A 20866-nucleotide genomic window follows, 5' to 3' on the forward strand; every position below is an offset into this window, starting at 1 on the left:
AATTATATATATATATACATTTTAAAATAAATAAATATTATACGTACTGGGTTAAGATTAAGTGGAGATATACATAACTCTGAATTTTGCAATGGTTGTTGAGCAAGAGAGACTTCAAAATGAAGTTGTCTATCTCTTCCAAAATGAGATGAAGCCTAAACAAAGAATCTTACGTCAATTAAAACAATAATTGGCATAAAAATTAAATATTAAATAATAAAAAAACAGTTACATACTTGTGATGCACCAAAAATGAATGGATCATGTTGATGTGGATCATCAAAGCTACTTTGATTAAATTTCTTTCCACTTCCACTTGATCCTTCGTTCTAAAAAAGCATAGCACAAATAATTAAATTATAGAGACATAATTTTTTAAATTACTATGAAATGTAGATATAATATATAATTTCTGATGTGTAGAAACTTCATTGCGCTCAACTTTTTTATTCTTTCTAACTTTTTCAAGAGCTCATTTTGGCCTGCTAGATTTACCACGAACCTTTCCTTTTGTCTTGAATCCTTTAATATTATTCCTCGCTCTGCTGGAATATTGATTCTCGTCATAGATATGTATGATTTGGTCATCTGATGGATCATCAATTTCTTCCACAATCTTTCTAAGATAACTCTTAGCATAATTGTATGCTTTCTCACTCTTTGATGCCTTTGTTACAACACAAGTTTGAAATAATCTACACAACTCGTGATAACGATTCACCATAGCAATTTTAGGATCTTCACTATGGTCATTTGTTGCACAATTATCCAATTCATCTCTCACCTTTGCCTTAATTGTCCATCTTTTCAAAATATATCGAGAAGGAATGTTCAATATTTTTTTTTTCAGAAAGAACGTTAAGAGCATGTGAACACAAAATACTTGTGAATTGAAATTTCTTGCAAGAGCATGTCACTGTGTCATCAGCTGAATCGTATTCATCAATATGATGAAGATGCTTTTTCTTAGGGAAAATTTTGTACTTGAACAATGTCTTTGTAACGACCCAAATTTCCTAATAAGGTTTAGGACCTTGATTAGGAGGCCGGGAGGGCCATAATTGATTCATTGTGCTATTATGTGATTACATGCATCATTATGTGGGTCATATTATTATATGATGATAAAAGCATGCATGGGGTTATATACTCTGCTGTGAGGGTATTTTGGTAATTTGGCTCATTGAGAGCGTAATTGTGCACTTGTGTGTATATTGGTAGGCTAATCTTGAGACCACATTATTATGTGGATATATCTGTGATCTGTGACTCAAGACGATCCTAGCAAGCAGATTAGCGAAAAAGTCATGGCGGGGATTTATACCTGGCTCGGGGTGAGCCTAGGGGTATAAATGGGAATTTAGTGAGTATATTGGAGTCTATTTTTAACATCGGGGAAAATAATTGGAGATTAGTTAGATATCGGGAATTAAGCGGGAAATGTTAGAGACATTCGAGGAGTTAGTGGGAATCGGGTAAAATGACTAAAATGCCCCTAAGTGGATTTAAGGGTTTAGACTTAATAGGGAGGGCATTAAGGTCATTTGGCTTGCAAGGGATAGATATGCTGAGGCTTTATGTTAGTGGGAATTGTAGAAAGTAATAGAAGTCTGAAAGAGAGGAAAGAGGGAAAAGAAAGAAAAGAGAAAAGGAAGGGAAAACAAAGTTGTATTCTCTTGGGTCGGTTTGCGGTTCTTTCACCACTTTTCTGGGGTTTTCTTGGAGCAAAGCTCAGAGGAGAGCTGGGTTAGGCTAAGCATCAAGAATCCTAAGCTAGGATTGGAGAATTGGCAGAGGTTTAGCAGGAACACCCTAACACTTGAGGTAAGGTTCTATAGTTTCTTCAATTTCTGGTTTTGGTTTTTGAACTATGGTGCATAAGCTGAGTTTGATGGGAACTTTAGGGAATTCAGGCCAAAGGGTGAGGAAGAGCAAGCTAAGGAGGTGTAGAGGTTGTCTTGAAATCGAAACTCCATTAAAGTTATGAATTCTAAGCCTCTAACTCTGATGTTTTGACTGGTTTTGCCGAGTTTCTGAGCTTAGGGACAACTATGGTGAATTTTGGGATTAGAGATGCATGTGATTGGGTTTTGAGTTTTTTGGGTGCTTGGGATGAGTGGAGTATGTTTATAAGGTTGTTTTTGAGGTTGGCAAAGGTTTGGAGAAGTTTTGGTTGAGTTTGGTTCGAGGAAATCACAGGAAGAGAAATTTGGAGTTGGCCTGTCTGTGACTAGCGCTAACCTTTGGGCGCTGTAGCGCTAGGCCATGTATGCTGAGGGGAATTTGGTTATGCTTGTAGCGCTGCCCTGTTTCCAGAAAGGGATTTTAGGGTTATTTGCAAGGGTTTTTTACCAAAGGTTTGGGGTTTGGTTCCACCACCTTGTTTGGTGGAACTAGTACTTCCCGGGGGCTCGGGATTGGTCTCGAGGCTAGGTTTTGGACTTGAGGTTTGGTGATGACTTTGACCTATGATTGTGTTTAGGTGAGCACTAGGGCTCGAGAAGGATCGTGCCCAAGGAGTCAAGTGATCAAAGCTAGCGAATCGAAAGGTAAGAAAGCTGTACCTAATTATGTGGCTAGGTTGGGACTAAGTGTTCCCTATGTTTGTATGCATTGTTATGTGAATGTGATTAACCATGTGGATACGATGGGACTAAGAGCTCCCTATATTTGTATATCATGTGATGAGATGGTATTATTATGCCATGGGACATGCGATAACCGGCCTAAGGGTGTCGAAATCAATATTTGCGCACAGGACGCGACTCGGCCACTGGTAGCTGAGGCAGCTTATTTATCACTGAGCTCGGTTAAGCTGGCCGGAGTCAGTGAGTATTACACTGGGGGCGGCCCAAGTGAGCCGAAGACAGTGTGTTAAACAGAGGGTGCGACTAAGGGCGCCGACCCTGAATGTTATTTGATGGATGTGATAATTTGTTGATTATGAACGTGAGTATTGTGTTATGGATATGATTGGTTGACTGTCTGGATGATAAACTGTTAGTCTGCTGAGTGTTATCACTGATTGGATAAATGTTATGAAATTCCGAATTCCTAGTTGTACATTGTGGATTATTTGTTTAATTCTTGCTATGATATCATGCTTTCTTGCTGGGCCTCAGCTCACAGGTGCTACGTGGTGCAGGTAAGGCAGGGGTATGCTGAGTCAACCATGAGTTGGAGAGCTCTGGGGGCGAGGTGTACATTGTCAGCTACTCGGCCGCCACGGTCGGGGAAATTGTACAGGGACGGAAACCTAAAATGTATATTTTGCCATTATAGTGGCTTGAAATGTTTATAACCTTTGGAATTTGCTATAACTAAGTCATCTAAACCATGTTTAAAGTTTTCATGTATTTAAACTGTCATTTTTAATGAAAATAGCCTGTTTGTGACCAAAATCTTTAATTTCTAATCCGTTGATGACGTTGGATTCACATTTTGTCTAAATGACTTGATTAGCAAGTCTTGCACTATTTAAAACACACAGTGTAACGGTCTTGGTTATCCAGAGCGTTACAGTCTCATTCTCATCGTATAAAGTAATAACACAATCATAACTCTCACAAACCTGAGTTTGAAACATGTTTAACATTGCTGGTGTATAAAAACTTGATGCATGCTTCAAAATTTCAACCTCAAATGACAATTTTACTTTTCTTTGGGTCGCTTTGAAATCAACTTGTAACTCCTCATAGCGACGATAATCAAGTAATCTTTCAAAATTTTCAAAAAAGCGTAAAGGATTCTGTTTGTAATTGACAAAACATTTTATTGCATTGTTCATACTCTCACTTCTTTGGGTAGTCGTCTTATCAGCACAAAATGTCTCCCTACCATAAACCAAATCCCATTTCTCTCGTAAGTCATACATCTGTTTCAACCAATCATTTTCCTCAAGATCATATTTGATAAGCATATTATTCCAAGCTTCGACAAATTTGCTTTCTTCATTATAATCATATATGCAGTTACTGAAATCTTTTGAAAATTCTCTAAACTTCTCAAACACATTGTTAATCTTGTATTAAATATTATTATAATAATAATATTTTATAATATTTAAATTTATATTAATATAATTAATAAATATTTATTTTTAATTAGTTTTAAAAATATATTATGTTAAATATTTAGAATATTTGGTTAAAGTTAAAAAAAAAAACGTTATATATATATAAAAATTATATAAACAAAAAAAAAAAGTGATGGCCATAATTGTGTGATAGATAATATAAATAATTTTACAAACTTAGAGAGGTTCCTCACATGGGTGTTCCAAATGGTAGGAGACTTCATAAAATCTCTCGTTTGTTCTTTTTAGTTTTGCATTAGAAGGAACACAAATACATATTAGGGAAATTTTTTTAAAAATAAATAAAACATTATATCGAGCTAAATTCATTACAAAGGTTTTCCATCGATCCACCTTTGCAACATTGCAAAACATTCCTTTCGCTTGTACTGGGGAGCTGTGTGCCCTGCTCCCTGTATTCATGTAATATAATTATCAAATAAATACATCATGATAATATTAATAGGAAAAGAACCAAGATTGGAAAATGCAGAATTGAATAAAAACTTAATGAATTAAATTAAAAGAAAAGAGCTTGAGTATAGGAATATATAGCGAGAGAATACAAACCGAACAACAAACATCAACCTAACTAAAACTAAATAAAGGTTATTCCTAATACTAGGGGTGGGCATCTAAACCAACAAACCGCGGTGACCGACCGCACCGCATCACACTACACCGCAAACCGCGGTGTCAAAAGTATAATAGTTCAGTATGGTTTGTATCTTAACTAAACCGCGCGGTGCGGTGCGCGGTTTGGCGATGTAAAATTTTGGTTTGCACCGCACCGCACCGTATTCTTCCAAATATGAAGTTGTATCCCTTGATTAGGTGATGTGAAGCAAGAGGGTTTCTTCCATGATGGTAGTTTAGTGGAGTGAAAAGAAGTTTATTATAACTTGTGATGTTTTGAACTTAAGTTCCATGAGGGTTTTGAAAAGAAGTTCATGGGAGACTTGTTTTTTGTGTTGTTTTGAACTTAATTGATAACTTGTGATGTTGTTTAGAACTTATTAAGGATTTTTTTTAAACTAAGGATTTAGTATTGTTACACTGTGGAAAACCATCCAAACCACACCGCAAAAAATAGTTTGGTTTGGTCGGTTTGGTGCAACCAAATCACACTGCATGGTATGTTCTAGCTACTACACCACATTTGTGACGTGGTGTATTAAAAAGTGTTCAAACTGTCCAAACCACACCGTGCACACCCCTACCTAATACCCCTTGAGATGGACTATGCATGTCATGCACAGTCATCTTAGAAATGTGAGTGGAAATGGTTGTTGAAGGTACTGACAGAGATAAGTCGAATAGATGAAGCTCGAATTTTGTCCCTTATGAAATGGTATTCCAACTCGATGTGTTTGGTTCTTTCATGGAAAGTGGGATTGTTTGCAATATGGACTGCTGAAGTGTTGTCACAATAGATAAATGCAAGTGAGGTCTGAGGTATTTGGAGAGCTTGCAATAAGTATTAGAATCATGTGATCTCGCTGGCAGTGGCTGCAAGAGCACGGTACTCAGCTTCTGCTGAGTTTTTGGAATTTTTTGGTTGCTTTTTGGATCTCTAGGAGATAAGACAGTCCCCAAGAAAGACACAAAAACTGGTTGTGGATCTTCGGGTAAGAGGACATGAAGCCCAATCAGTCTAAAAATGCTCGAAGATGCAAAGAAGAGTTAGTATGATAGAGAATTCTCTGCCCTGGCTTTCCTTTTAGATAGCGAAGTAAGTGATGGGTGTTAGAGTTTACACATAGATTAGTTTTGTTAGTTGTTATTTCTGGTTTTTTCAGTTACGGTTAGTTCTTGTCTCTCAGGGGCTTTCTTGTCATTTTGTTTTCAGTTCCTCTTCTATAAATAACAACTTACAGCTCTGATCATTTTCTCAATGTGATCAAGAGTACTTTCTAAAACTTGTCTCAATTTTGTTCACATTTACATGGTATCAGGCCTCATCTTCCCACTTTCTTGTCTTCTTCTTGAACTTTCTTTCCCTCCCATCTTTCTTGAACTTCAATGGCGAACGATCCACCGACTGAAGAACATGCAAGACCCGATCAGAACAACCAGTCCATTCCGACCGCTTCCGCAAATATCTCAGCCCTCACTCCTCACCAACAACAATTTCTTGCTCTGTCTCAAGCTCTGAATCACACCCTAGCTGTGAAATTAGATCGAAGCAACTTTCTTCTATGGCAGACTCAAATGGAAAATGTTATATATGCAAATGGCATTGAAGACTATCTGGAGGGAAGGATTGTGGCTCCACCTCAGACGATTGAAGGTCAAGATGGCATCAATCCAGATTTTCAACAATGGCGTCGAAAGGATAGATTGATTCTCAGCTGGCTCTTCTCTTCGCTCACCCCAGAATTGATGTCTCACCTCGTCGGTCATCGCACCGGTGCTGCTGCTTGGGCTGCGCTCAATCAACTCTACTCTTCCACTTCAAATGCTCGAATCATGCAACTGCGATTGCAACTACAGACAATCAAGAAAGGTGCGTTTTCCATGATGCATTATATCTTGAAGATCAAAAGTTTAACTGATCAACTAGCTGCCATCTCTGAAAAAGTTTCTGATCGTGACCAAGTTTTGTACTTACTTGCTGACCTTAGTGTCGATTACAATTCCTTTGTGGTGTCCATCACTTCTAAATCAAAGGGGGTCACCTTCGAACGTGTCTCTAGTCTACTTCTGGCTCATGAATCCAGGCTTGAGCACCAACTCTCGGTAGACGAAACTGCCCCAGTTGTGAACATGGCCAATCGACAGAGCCAGCTTTCAAGAACTCAACCTTGGCATCGCTCCTCACAAGGTCGTAGCCAGTCTCAGGCACCTCACGGCTCCAACCACAACCGCAACAATCCCAATCTCGGCTCCAGACCCCCAGTGGTCCCAAGATTGTTTGTCAATTATGCCAGCGTCCTGGTCATCAAGCTTACCATTGTTACAGGCGCTTTGATCCTCAGTTACCTCCTCCGCAGACTGCATCTCACGCCAACAACTCTCAGTCTCACTCTGCACCAATCAATGCCATGGTTGCTAATGCAAATTCTGTTGCGGATGACACTTGGTTGCTCGATTCTGGTGCCTCTCACCATTTAACTCCTCACTCATCAAATCTTGAGTCTTCTTCTGCTTATACTGGTTCTGATGCAGTCACCATTGGCAATGGTAACTCTCTTCCCATTAAATCTCTTGGTCATTCTTCTATTCAAACATCTTATAATTCCTTTGCTCTTCACAATGTCTTTCATGTTCCGAAACTGTCCAATAATCTTCTTTCTGTATCTAAATTTTGTTCTGACAATAACGTGTTTCTTGAATTCTTTGCAAATTCTTACAATATCAAGGATCTCCCATCGAAGAAAATTTTACACAAGGGTTCCCTTGACAAAGGTCTCTACACCCTCCAAGCCAAGAATACTTTACAATCTGACTTGAAGATCAAATCTGCCTATGTCTCCACAGTTCGATCTCCTAATCTCCCTGCCTCTACTATCAATCATTTCCAGTCTCATTCGACAACTCCAGCTGCTATTTGGCATTCTAGATTAGGACATGTTCACTCTGACATTGTCAATCATGTTTTACTTCAATGTAATCAAGACTTCAAATATAATAAAAATTTGATTTGTTCTTCCTGTCAATTTGCAAAGAATCAAAAATTGCCTTTCCCTATCTCTCAATCTTGAGCTACTGCTCCTCTAGACCTTGTGCATACTGATCTTTGGGGTCCTTCCCCCATTCCAGCCATTGATGGTTCTCGATATTTCATTCTATTTTTGGATGACCACTCTAGATTTTCTTGGCTATATCCTTTACATACCAAAGATCAAGCATTACCTGTCTTTAAACAATTTAAACTTCTTGTTGAGAATCAATTCAGTACCACTATCAAAGAATTACAATCTGACAATGGAGGTGAGTATCGTTCCTTTGTACACTGTAGAGTCCAAGAACTTTACTTAGCTAAGATAGATAGTAGTATGATAGTATTTATAGCATTATCTTTGTTACTTTGGATTTTTGGTTCAGACCGGGAGTTATTTGGACACTCATAGTAGTACTTATAGATTTTCTAAGTTTAACCTATAGTTTAAGAATATTAAGTATAACCTAAGGTTTGATTAATGTGACTGATATTAAGGATTATATTATTATATTATAAGGTTTAGACATCAACCAATAGGATTTTAAGCACATGTTTTGAATGGTAATTAAGGATTAAGATTTTTGAGGATTAAATATAATAAGGAGTAAAGTTTGAATGTTATAGGGTCAGTCAGCAGCTTTGAGTACGTTGAGGGCTTAGTCAAGGCTGTTTACTCCATTCAAACTTAGCTAAAAATGTGTAATTTCGTGTTTAAATATTCAGCGTGTGCCGATATATCGCAGCTATAGGGGGCGATATGTCGCAGCACGTAGATACGGAAAACACGAAACGATGCACGGTCGCCTCGGGCATACTGGCCCAGGCGATATATCGCCTACAGGGGGCGATATATCGCCTCCTTCAGCATGGATTCAAACTCTTTTGAATTCATTTCCTTTCAGCCATTCAAACTCCTTCAACAGTCCAGCATCTTCTGAACGAGTCTTCAGCCTCTGCTGAACGATTATTCAAATGATTTTCACCTAAAAAGCCATTATTTTTATTCAAGTAAAATCAAGATATTTTCATTCCCAAACTCTATAAATAGGACCTAGTACCCAGCCATTATTCACCATTTGCTCTAAGTTCAGAGGCTGCTAGTGTTAAGTGAGTGTGAGAGTGTAAACACTTGGTTTGGGGAAAAACTATAAGCTTAAACATCATAAGCTTATCAAACACTTTGGGAAGTGAGTGCTATAGTATTTCGGTGGATGTTAGATTGATCTTGCAATCTTTGAGGTAAACCCAAAACTCTAGTTCTTTTCTGTATTTTTATGTTATTTCCTTTCTCAAAACCTTCTACTCAGTCCCCTAACCTTATTCTTATTTTGGTTAGGGAATCCAAGCTTTTAAGCATATAAGTCGGTAAGTATGTTTTCTATGGTTTAGTCTTTCTATTCTCTTTCATTTCATCTCCTTTCTTAGACTCACTCTTTCTTATGGTTTTAGGAGTGTTCCAAAAGTCCCAACTCAGTCCATAATCCCGGTAACTTTGGTAAGGAAAATAGGCTAGAATTAATATGTTATGTGCTTATGTTATCTATATGTTTTTATGTTATTAAAAGTGTTATGATATGTATATGTGTATGTTTGTAGGCTTGGGCATATGACCCATATGACTAACAAGACCCCAAATGGGTTATGGGCATATGACCTACTTAGCTAGTAGGACCCCACTAATCCCATGGGCATATGCTTGTTTAGTCTATGGGACCCCAAGTAATAATGGCCATTATAATAAGTGAATTATGTGATATGTCTTTACGTTATTATGAAATTATGTTTATGTTTATGACTATGTGTTAGATTTTTCCTTGCTGGGCATTAGGCTCATTCCTTTCTGTTTATGTGCAGGAAATAAGCTTTAGAGGTGGAAAGATTCGTGACGCTTAGAGGATGTGTATCGATGGTGAATGGAGTCAAGGGGCCGAGCGTTATTCGATTCGAGGATGTAGTCTTCTTTATGTTTTTTTTATGGTTTCAAATGTATTTTCTGCATTTTCTATGTAACCCTTTTTACTTTAAGTTGTTTTTGTTTTAAAGACGATGGGTACCCATATCCTACTTATTTTATGAAAGTAACCTTTGTTTCCATAAGTTTTCAATAAAATTATGGTATTTCCGCAAAAATGTAAGTTTTATGTATAGATTCGTTAATGGTCCAAGTAGTCTAGATTAGTGGGTCGTTACATACACTTTCTGAATGCTTCTGGAATTCATCATCGTTTATCATGTCCCTACACCTCTGCTCAAAATGGCAGAGTAAAGAGAAAACACAAACATGTGGTAGAAACCGGCTTAGCTATGTTAGCGCATGCCTCCCTTCCTTTGCATTACTGGCTATATGCTTTTAATACTGCTATTTACATCATCAATAGACTACCTACTAAACTTCTCAATCTCACATCTCCCTGTCAAATTTTGTACAACAAAACCCTTGATTATTCTCTTTTTAGATCATTTGGGTGCTTATGTTTTCCCTGTTTAAGACCATACAATGATAACAAGCTTCAGTACAGATCTAAAGCTTGCATATTTTTGGGATACAGTACCAAACACAAAGGTTATGTCTGCCTTGACCCTCAATCTCACAGGATATACACCACACGACATGTGGTCTTTGATGAGAAAGCTTATCCCTATCACCTCCCACCTCCTTCAACAATTCCCTCTTCTTCCTGTACTTATTCTCATACTCCTGCTATTCTTCCCACCTCTTTCACTCCCTCTCCCCCATCCTCTTCTACTTCATTTCCCCCTTCTGCCCCTTCTTCCTCTCACTTACATGTTCTTCCTCCTTCTCCCCCTCCCATTGAGCAATCACTTGTCATCTCTACAGAATTTGTTAATACTAGCATTACTAACCCTATTGTGCAGGATCAAGTCATTTCGCATGTGCAGGTACCTTCGGCTGAGACAATTCTGGCACCCATCTCAGCAACTATGCCTCCTTCCAATGCGCATCCAATGATGACTCGTTCCAAGTGTGGCATTCACAAACCGAAGGCTTATGTTGTCCAACAGCTGTCATCTTCTTTTGTACCTCCTCGAACATACAAGACTGCTCTTCAATATGCTCCCTGGCGTGATGCTATGGAAGTTGAGATTGCTGCCTTACACAGAAATGGTACTTGGACTCTAGTTGCACCTCCTGCTTATGCTAATATCATCGATTGTAAGTGGCTATTCAAGCTAAAATACCACCCCCAATGGCTCTGTTGATAGACACAAAGCAAGGTTAGTGGCACGGGGATTTACTCAAACTCAGGGAGTTGATTATTTTGACACTTTCTCTCCAGTTGTCAAGCCAACTACTGTTAGAGTTCTTCTCACTTTGGCTCTGTCAAAAGGTTGGAAACTCAGACAAGTAGACATCCATAATGCATTCCTAAATGGAGAATTAACTGAACATGTCTACATGTCTCAGCCTCCGGGCTTTATCAATCAAGAAACTCCCTCCTATGTGTGTAAACTTCGGAAAGCCCTCTATGGCCTAAAGCAGGCACCGCGGGCCTGGTTCTCAAAGCTTAGTTCTGCACTTCTCTCTTGGGGATTCTCCAACTCCAAGTCAGATTCCTCTCTGTTTACTCTGCACACCTCGGCTGTTCACATGTTTCTCATTGTCTATGTTGATGATATTATCATAACAGGCAACTCCTCCCTCCATATTGATCAATTGGTTGCCAAATTACACCAAGCATTCGCTATTCGTGACCTTGGTCAACTGCACTACTTCCTCAGCATAGAAGTAACTCATACTCCAAACCAGATCCACTTGTGTCAGCAGAAGTACATCACTGATATCTTAAATTCCACTGAGATGCTAGACTCCAAACCTGCTCCTACACCTGGTTCAGTAGGCAAACCCTTCTCCAAAAATGATGGCAAACCCTTCACGGCATAGAAGACATGTTGAATCACGAAAAAAATAGAATCAAGAGGAGAGAGGCGATGACAGCGAAAGATATCGCGAAAAAGGAGAAAAGGAATTGAAAAACCAGATCGTCAGAGCTAAAGGAGACGAATCATTGCTGCGTCGGAGAAGACGAACACGGTGAGCAGGAAGAGGATCGAAGGGAAAATCAATTTTCCCTCTCTAATACCATAATACGAAAAGAACCAAAATTGGAGAATGTGGAATTGAATAAAAATTGAATGAATTGAATTAAAAGAAAAGAGCTTGAGTACAGGAATATATAGCGAGAGAATACAAAGGGAAAACAAGAAAAGAGAAGTAACCGAACAACAATCATCAACCTAACTAAAACTAATAAATAAAGGCTATTCCTAATCAACATTAAACTCTATATTATCTAACAATGATTATTTATTAAATATTGAACAAAATTAAATGACTTCTTTAAAAAAAAAGAACTTGATTATAGATAGAGCTGGCAATTCGTGTAAACATGTCATGTTCATATTGACAAGATTATGACACGACACGATTAAGGTAAACACGAACATGACACAATTATTAAACGTACCAAAAACGTGAACAAAAACACAACACGATTATTAAACGTGTCAAAAAGTGAACACAAACACGACACGATTATTTTAGCAGGTCACATGACACGATACGATAACATGATTATGACACGATTAATGTGTTACGATACAACATGAAATTGACACACTTAATCATACCTATATAAAAAATTATGAAACCTATGATAATTATTTGTGTTAACTCGATTATGACGCAACACTATTAAAGTAAAGCCACGAACACGACACGATTATTAAACGTGTTAAAAACTCAAACACGAACACAACACGGTTATTAAACATGTCACCCAAACTCATTTATTTTTGTGTCGTATCGTGTCGTGACCCGAATTCTAACTCCTAATTATAGATAACTTAATATTGCAAAATTTATAAAAAAATGTATTAAGATTTTAAAATAACAAATTAATTTATTTGTCCATATTTTAAACACCATTTGAGTGGTTAATCCTATCTAAATCCAAAAGAGTTGGACAATAATCTCAAAATAGAAAAAGGAAATAAACAAATATAAGTCTTGCCTTAACAGTTGCAAATGTCATTTGATTGGAGTAACTCCTCGTGAACCTGTGTGAAACAAAATGTAAATGGAGAATTATCCAAAAATTGTAAACAATGATAAATCATAAAAGTCCAAAACAAATAAATTATAAACTAAGTTAGAGACAATTTAAAAGTTGAAACTTATGAAAAGGTGAGTGTTGAGTATTAAATCTTTACTACTATATCTTTTTCTATTTTAATTTTTTTTAAATGACCCTTTAGGATTTCCCTCCAAGAAATTTGTGTTGTAATTTACCCTGCAACTTGGTCTTCAACAATCCATGACCTCCACTCATCTACAATGGAGTAATTTAAAGACTTTATCCATGCTTGAGTTGCCAAGAACGGAACATCCATGTCATGATCTCCACTGATAAATTAAAGACCATTAGAACAAAAAATAGGTTAAGAAATTATCCAAACAAAATCTATACATTTATATAGGCTATCACTTTCACTATAGCCTATAGTATTCGACAAAGAGTAATGATATGTGCACCAAAATTATGCACAAAAACATTATAGTAACTGACGTGACAGTTTCATTTGACCATTCAAATCTATATCACGCAAGACCCGCTGTTTAAGAAAACAATATCACGTCAGTTGGTGTAATGTTTTGATAATACGAAAGAAATGACATAATAAATTAGATTCACCTGTATATTAAAGATCTGTAGCCTTTAGCACTGAGGTTTACATGATACTGAAAACTGCTTACAATGTCTACTTTATATTGATCTTTTAGGTCGTAATTGCACCGCAGCCATTCATGTATGCTTCCCTGCATAATATTATATATACTTGTCACATCATCACTATTTAAATTTAAAAATAAATAAATAATAATTATCTCTTCATTATTTTTTTCACATTTTTTTTCAATTTAAGACTAAAGAAAAATCATCTTACTTATGTCATCACTATAAAGTCAGTGACTAAAATTATTAGTCACAAAAATCACAATTTGTTGTCATTAAATGTACTTTTAGTCACAACAAACTTTATCACTAAAAATAATAGGTTGTGACTAAAACTACATTAGTGACAACTTGTGATTAAGTATGATTTTTTAGTCACTGATAATTTTTTGCTGTACTAAAAGTGACATTTAGTCACACAAAATATATGTTATGACTAAAAAATTGTCACTAAAGAGTACATTTATTTATAGTGGAAGGTTCTTATTCAAGAGTACCTTTCTAGCCATATTGCATATCACCATATTTTTTGGAGGGACAATATTTTCAAGGCTTTCTCATAAAGTCAATGCCAAATCAAAAGGGTGAAGAAATGAGAAAACCTAACTTTGACACCATATCACAAATTAAAAAATAAAACTTTTTAAATTAAGATTGAGAATCCAACTTAAAACTAAGAGAATTGCTAAGGGGTACTACTGGTCCCCAACACCACAATGGGGTGACATACTGTTATTGGTGCAATTCAATATTCGGTCTTAAATATTTGAATTTAATAAGTATTATGAGGTATCACTAACCTACCATAGAGTGTCACCTCATGTAGTGTTGCACAAAATTTGATTCTTGACTCAGGATTTACGTACGTTTCACATGACAACAATAATTAAGGCTTGGCTGAAAGAATTTCAAAGGAGCAACAATGGTAATAAAGTAATTCTTGGAAATGGTCAAGCATGTCCAATTGAGGCAATTGGCTCAGACATTTTCAAGATGTTCCATGGAGAAATTCATACTTTTAAAGGGAGTTAATTAGATATACTTGGTCTCTTTGGCTATTCAATAACAAGACTAAATACTTATATGAGGTGACACTGGTTAGCGATACCCCATAATACTTATAAAATTCAAATGTGTGGGACTCAATATTGGATTGCACCAATAGCAATATGCTATCTCCTTGTGGTGTTGGACACCATAGCAATTACATTATCTACTCGAGAAAAACTTAACAGACATAACTAGATGACAATCATACAAAGACTGATCACATACCTTTCTTATGTGAAGTGCTTTGCGAACATCACCATCGTTAGCCCAATAACGAGAAAGCTGGTGATCATAGTTCTAGACATACCCAGAAAATGTACGAGTTATTAGTATATAAGATCGAGTTTGGACTTAAACAAAGATTATATGTACTGTGTGTAGTAGTCAAGTTGACTGATTTTCCACTTACTCGACAACCGAATGGAGGAAATGGTGAGTCATCATCATCATCAGAAAGGAGAAACACTTGAGAATTCATTTGATTCAACCATCTTCTAATTTTATGAGGTTTTAGAGAACGATCATTAGGGCAGTCCGGTTCCAAAATATGAGCTTCATTAATTCCTGAAATGCACTGTAAATAGAAGGAATTAAGCATATGCTCTAATCTTGACCATTAAATCTAGTTTGATCCAGTGGTGGTGTGAAAATTAACCTAAAATTGTGTCAATTGAACTATATATATATCATCAACTTCCTTAGTACTAGTTACCTTTTGGTAGTATTGGAAAGCTTTCAAACACTTGGTATTGTTGGAATCTATGTTCTTATACTCTCCTTGGCAACTATTCTCCAGGGACTGAAAGACAAAAAATAAATGTTTATATTTAGGGTTTTTCGGCAAAATGACCTATTTTTTTAGGTCATTTTGAATTCTGGCCTAGTTTTGATAATTTTTGCAAAATGGTTTCCGACACTCCTGATAGCTGGTCGAAAGTTTTAGACAGCTGTTTGAAATTTTAGACAGATATCATTTTGCAAAAAAAATTATCAAAGCTAGATCAGAGTGCAAAATGACTTCAAAAAATATGTCATTTTCACCAATTGGACTTATTTATATAATTACATAATCTAACTTTGAATACTATAATATTATATTCCACAACTATGTTTTTTAATAATTAATTATATTTAATCATTCACCTTGTATAGTTCATCAGAAATAAGTGCCATTCTATGTGCAAATGGGATTTTGTAATTTTCGTTTGTTGAATGATCTGTTAGAGGGTTCCCAAGTATGTATCCCTGAAAAAATTAAACCATTAATTTGACTTTTTTAATTGAGAAATTAATATGATACATTTTAACCTTCATAAAATAACTGTTTTCAATATGAAAGAAAAGTATTTCAATAGATGTAATAATGATAATTTGATAACCTTTAGAGTTATAGATGGTATGGTGCTTTCCTTAATCCCTGCATAGCAAGAATTTAAGTGATTATTAGCTCTAGTGCTCCAAATTTTCCATTGTGTTTTAACTAAAATATTTAATGTTTACTCAATTTTGAATATTACTTTTGTTCTTCAGTAAACAAACAAGTGTAAAAACTAAAAATGTTATATATTGTCAACCCAACCCATTAATTCGTGCATTTTCTTTTTTCAATTATGAAAAAATACAAACACACCTAATTCACAAAACTATGATATGTCATTATTTATAATCATATCATTTAAATGTGAGAGTTTCACATTAAAATAATAAATTGTTTATATTAATGACTTATCATAGTGTGTATATTTTGTTTGTAAATTGGAAGTATATGTAGTATTACTCTTTAATTGTTATTTAAGCTATATAATTATTTGGTAACTTGTATTTTATCTAAATACAAACTTAGTACCTTATATTTTCAATAATGTTCATCTTATATTCTGTAATTTGATATTGTACATATTTGGTATGAACTCAAATTTGAACAATAAATTTTTTACAATATGACAAAACTATCCTGTAATTAAATAATTAAATTTGAATTTTAAACTCATATATAATTAATAGTAGTTTGGTCATATTGATAATATTTAAGTCTAGGGTACTAAATATATACAATTTCAAATTATAAAGTACTAGATGAGCATTATTGAAAATATAGAGTATTAAATATGTATTTCAATAAAACACAAGGTATCAAATGAATATTTACCCTATTATTTATAGTTGTAGATTTTTCATACCATTTGAGATTAGTTGGCAAAGGGCAGGGACAATCATCCCAGAGAAAGAATCTCCAGTTATATAAACAGGATTGGAGATGAACTCTGGATAATTAATCAGCCACTGCATGAGTATTTACAATTCAAATATTAATAATATGATTTTAAAGATAAATGACAGACTTAACATTAGGTAATATACCTAACAACTCTCCTTAAAATATAAATAGGAATGTTAGCGGCGATAATACCCAAAAAATTTCAAAAGTTACACTTTAATACCCAAAAATTTTCGGTAATAATACTTAAATCTACAATTTTGGTGCAAGTATAAGAGTCTTGGCTAACCAGGGCATTACAACAATGTTCCTAGGAAACGGTAGTGCCACTACTCTGATAGATCATGTCCCTAGGATTCCCTTGGTAGCCCACGCGGATCAGTCCGTACCAACATACAAATGGCACTTGTAAGGCTCTACTACACTTAAGCCGGCCCAATGGGCCAAGATTAATAACTTGCAATTACATTACACTCTTGCACTATAACTTTTTTAGAGAGCACTTATGATTACATCCTTATTGGGCCCGGATTAGTCCGGCCCAAGTCACATGACTGCCTATAAAGAGGGTCATTCGTGCACTGTAGCAAAGATCCTGATTTTCTCTTGTATGCATAAACGTTGTTGAACTTGCAGAAAACCTCCATTATTAAACTCTCTAAAACTTAATACAAGTGACTCGTGGACTAAAGCTTATTAACACATCAACCACATAAAAACTGTGAACTTGTTCATGTCTTTGTCTTTCTTTTTTGCTCTTATTTCTTAATAATACTAAAAAAAATTCAAAAGTTACACTTTAATACCCAATTTTTTTCGGTAATAATACTTAAATCTACAATTTTGGTGCAACTATCAATACTCGCCGTTAACTGCCCATTAAGTATCCAAGTGACACATTTTTATACGCGTAAATTTAGGTATCAAAGTATAACTTTATAAATGATTTGAGTATTATCACCGTCAATATCCCTAAATTCTTTAAATACTATAAAAATTTTAAAAATTATTAGAAACTAATTAATAAAACTAAATTTACAAATTCGAAACAACCTAAATTAAAATTGAAACTCAAAATTATCCCAAAATCCATATTATTGATTAGTTTTTAATAATCTTTTAGATTTTTTAAAATTTAAAATGATTTTTATAATATTTAAAGAATTTAGTTTAAAATCATCCTAAAATCCACATGTGCCTAGTGGATACTTAACGGTTGCACCAAAATTGTAGATTTAGGTATTACTGCAAAAAAAGAAATTGAGTATTAAAGTGCAACTTTTGAAAAGATTTGGGTATTATAGCTGCTAATTAGACTAATAAAAATGTGTCACGTGGATACTTAACGGGCAGTTAACAATGAGTATTAACAAATGCACCAAAATTATAGATTTATGTATTATTTCCACCAAAAAAAAAATATTTGGGTATTAAAGTGCAACTTTTGAAAAAATTTAAGTATTATCGACACCAATCTCCCAAATAAATAATATGCAATAGAATACAACAAGATGTTTAGTTATATGTACCTTTTTGAAAAATTGAAAAAGGTCGTCCAGATGTTTAAAATCATTCCAGTGATTTCCTGATGATGTTTTTGAATATGAAAATCCAGTACCAACTGGCGAGTCTACAAATATTATATTGGACACCTGTACATCACGTCATTAAGTAAAATCATTATTTAGAGAAATTGCTGAAAATGACCTATTTTCTTAAGTGATTTTGTATTCTGACATACTTTTGATAATTTTTTGCAAAATAACCTCTGTCTAAAATTCAACCAGGTGTCTAAATTTTTCGACCGGCTGTTTGAATTTTTCGACCACCTGTCTAAATTTTTTACTAGCACTCCAAATTATGAGAAGTCATTTTGCGAAAAATTATTAAAATTAAGCTAGAGTACAAAATAACTTTAAAAAATAGGCTATTTTGCCAAAAGACCCTAATATTTATAATATATTGATATGCACACTAAAATTATGCACCAAAACATTATATTTAACCAATCAAATTTATTTGAGGCATACACACTGTTTTAAAACAGTGTCACATCAATTAGTGTAATATTTTGGTATATAATTTTGATTCACATATCATTATTCAAAAATACATATAGCATTATCACCTTTGTCCAGGAGTAGTGATTTAAGATCAACTTGGGTAGGCTTCCATTGTATTTCTCAATCTTGTAATTTAGTGGACCTAAAATACACAAACCAAGGATGATATATTTGTGTCAATTAGTCCTATCATAGTGTATCACTTATGACTAAACTAGAATTAAGCTAATCTAATAATCTTGAACCAGTCCATATTTAAGAAAATAAAACTCTTAATTTTTCATCATTCTATTTGCATTTTATTGATTTTAGAGCACAACGCATTACCTTTTTTACAACACCAGTGCATCCTTTTTTTATTTTCGGCACTTGGATAGATATAATCCCAAATTTTTTATAAGACGGTGTACATTGTAGGTATTTAGAATATCCTGCAAATTTTTAAGAAATTCTGAATAGTTTACGAAGCCGAAAACAGAGTTCAAATTGTCAAATTTTACACGTGTACACAAAAAAACAGGCACGCGTGCAACAGACAGTTTAAACCCTGTTTCGGTACCATAATTTATTCAGAATTTCTTGAAAATTTGTCAGATGTTCTAGATAGCTATAATGTGCACCATCATATAAATTTTTTGAGAATTATAACTATTTAGGTGCCGAAATAGAAAAATGATGTACCGATATTGCGAAAAAAAGGAATGCGTCGTAATCACTTCCTATATATAGGTGTATATAATTAAAGTACTTTGTATTTCTAAGTAAGCAAGAGTTGAAATCAAACTCTCCCTCTTTATATAGATATAAATTTAGTTAACCAGTTTTAGTTGGTTAAATTAGTTAAATTTGTAACCACTTGTAACCATTCCTAAAATAAGACCCTTTTCTCTTCATTCTCTAATACAATTTCAATATCAATGAAAAGACTTTCTTTTCTTCTTCTTCTCTGTTCTCCTGCAACTAATATATATATATATACATATACATATATAAATATATATATATATATTTGTGTATATAGTTACCTATTTCATAGACAAGGCCAGACCAAGCAGAGCAACCAGGGCCTCCTGTGAGCCACAGCAACAGAGGATCTTTCTCAGGTCTTCTCTCCGACTTTACAAAGTAGTAGAAAAGCTGGGTGTCCTCCGATTCACCAACTCCGATATACCTATATATATATAAATATACATATTTCACCATTCATATATAATATATATGTATATATATATAGTAAAGTTTACGTACCCTGTTTCAAGATGAAAAGGCAGAGGACCTTGGAAACCAGGGAGATACTTGACTATGGAGGCAGACAGCACAAGCTGTAAGGTCCAGGGCTGTAACAGAAAGAAGAGTAGCAGAGGAACAAGAAGAAGAAGAAAAGGTGGAGTCGCCATGGATTGTAGCTATGGGAGCTTGAGAAAGGACTCTAGTTTTGTTTCAAAACATAGGATAGGACACGTGGTGTAAGTTGGTGGAAACAACTCTTTCGTTTCCTTACGAGTCTTTTTGCTTTTTTCATTCATTATTATGTCTTCTCAATTTTTTACTCATCAACAACATCTAACCTCAATTTTTTTTAAGTGGTTCTGTACTCTAGTATATTTTTGATAATTTTTTTGTAAAATGATATATGTCTAAAATTTGATTAGTTGTTTAAATTTTTCTAAAATTTTTGACCGCCTGTCTAAAGAATTATTAAAACTAGGCTAAAATGTAAAATAACTTTAAAAAATAGGTCATTTTGCTAGGAGACCCTATTTATATTTAGTTTTTTTATTAAAAAAATAAATGTAATTATTATTTTATAAAACAATTGTGCTCAATTATGCAAATAATGTGTTTTTTGTATTGTTTATTTATGGGTTTATACATATTTGGACTTTGTGTTTTGTCTTATTATATTTTTGGACTATGTGTTTTGATAAATTACTTTTTAGATATTATGTTTTGTAAAATTGTTCAAATAGAACCCTAAACTTGATTTTAGTCAAAGTTTTCTCAACTGAAATCATAAATAATTAACCAAACTAACAATTC

General features: G+C 34.6%; 1 protein-coding gene across 1 annotated transcript in view; it reads right to left on the bottom strand.

Moving 5' to 3' along the window:
* The window catches only part of LOC133825868 (uncharacterized), a 32031-nt gene extending 11724 nt beyond the window's left edge, over window positions 1-20307 (bottom strand). The window contains exons 1-18 of the mRNA XM_062258760.1: window positions 20075-20307; window positions 19852-19997; window positions 18892-18968; window positions 18293-18415; window positions 16726-16828; window positions 15925-15962; window positions 15689-15790; window positions 15258-15344; window positions 14955-15119; window positions 14771-14842; window positions 13454-13578; window positions 13051-13164; window positions 12773-12818; window positions 4408-4488; window positions 3572-3874; window positions 503-790; window positions 237-329; window positions 48-155 (exon numbers count right to left, since the gene is read on the bottom strand). Coding sequence (XP_062114744.1) covers window positions 48-155; window positions 237-329; window positions 503-790; window positions 3572-3874; window positions 4408-4488; window positions 12773-12818; window positions 13051-13164; window positions 13454-13578; window positions 14771-14842; window positions 14955-15119; window positions 15258-15344; window positions 15689-15790; window positions 15925-15962; window positions 16726-16828; window positions 18293-18415; window positions 18892-18968; window positions 19852-19997; window positions 20075-20223 — 2220 coding nt within the window. The 5' untranslated portion in view covers window positions 20224-20307. The remainder of the gene's footprint in view (window positions 1-47; window positions 156-236; window positions 330-502; window positions 791-3571; window positions 3875-4407; window positions 4489-12772; window positions 12819-13050; window positions 13165-13453; window positions 13579-14770; window positions 14843-14954; window positions 15120-15257; window positions 15345-15688; window positions 15791-15924; window positions 15963-16725; window positions 16829-18292; window positions 18416-18891; window positions 18969-19851; window positions 19998-20074) is intronic.
* Between the last annotated feature and the right edge of the window lie 559 nt (window positions 20308-20866).

This window comes from Humulus lupulus, chromosome 3 (assembly GCF_963169125.1).
Source record: "Humulus lupulus chromosome 3, drHumLupu1.1, whole genome shotgun sequence".
NCBI lineage: Eukaryota > Viridiplantae > Streptophyta > Magnoliopsida > Rosales > Cannabaceae > Humulus > Humulus lupulus.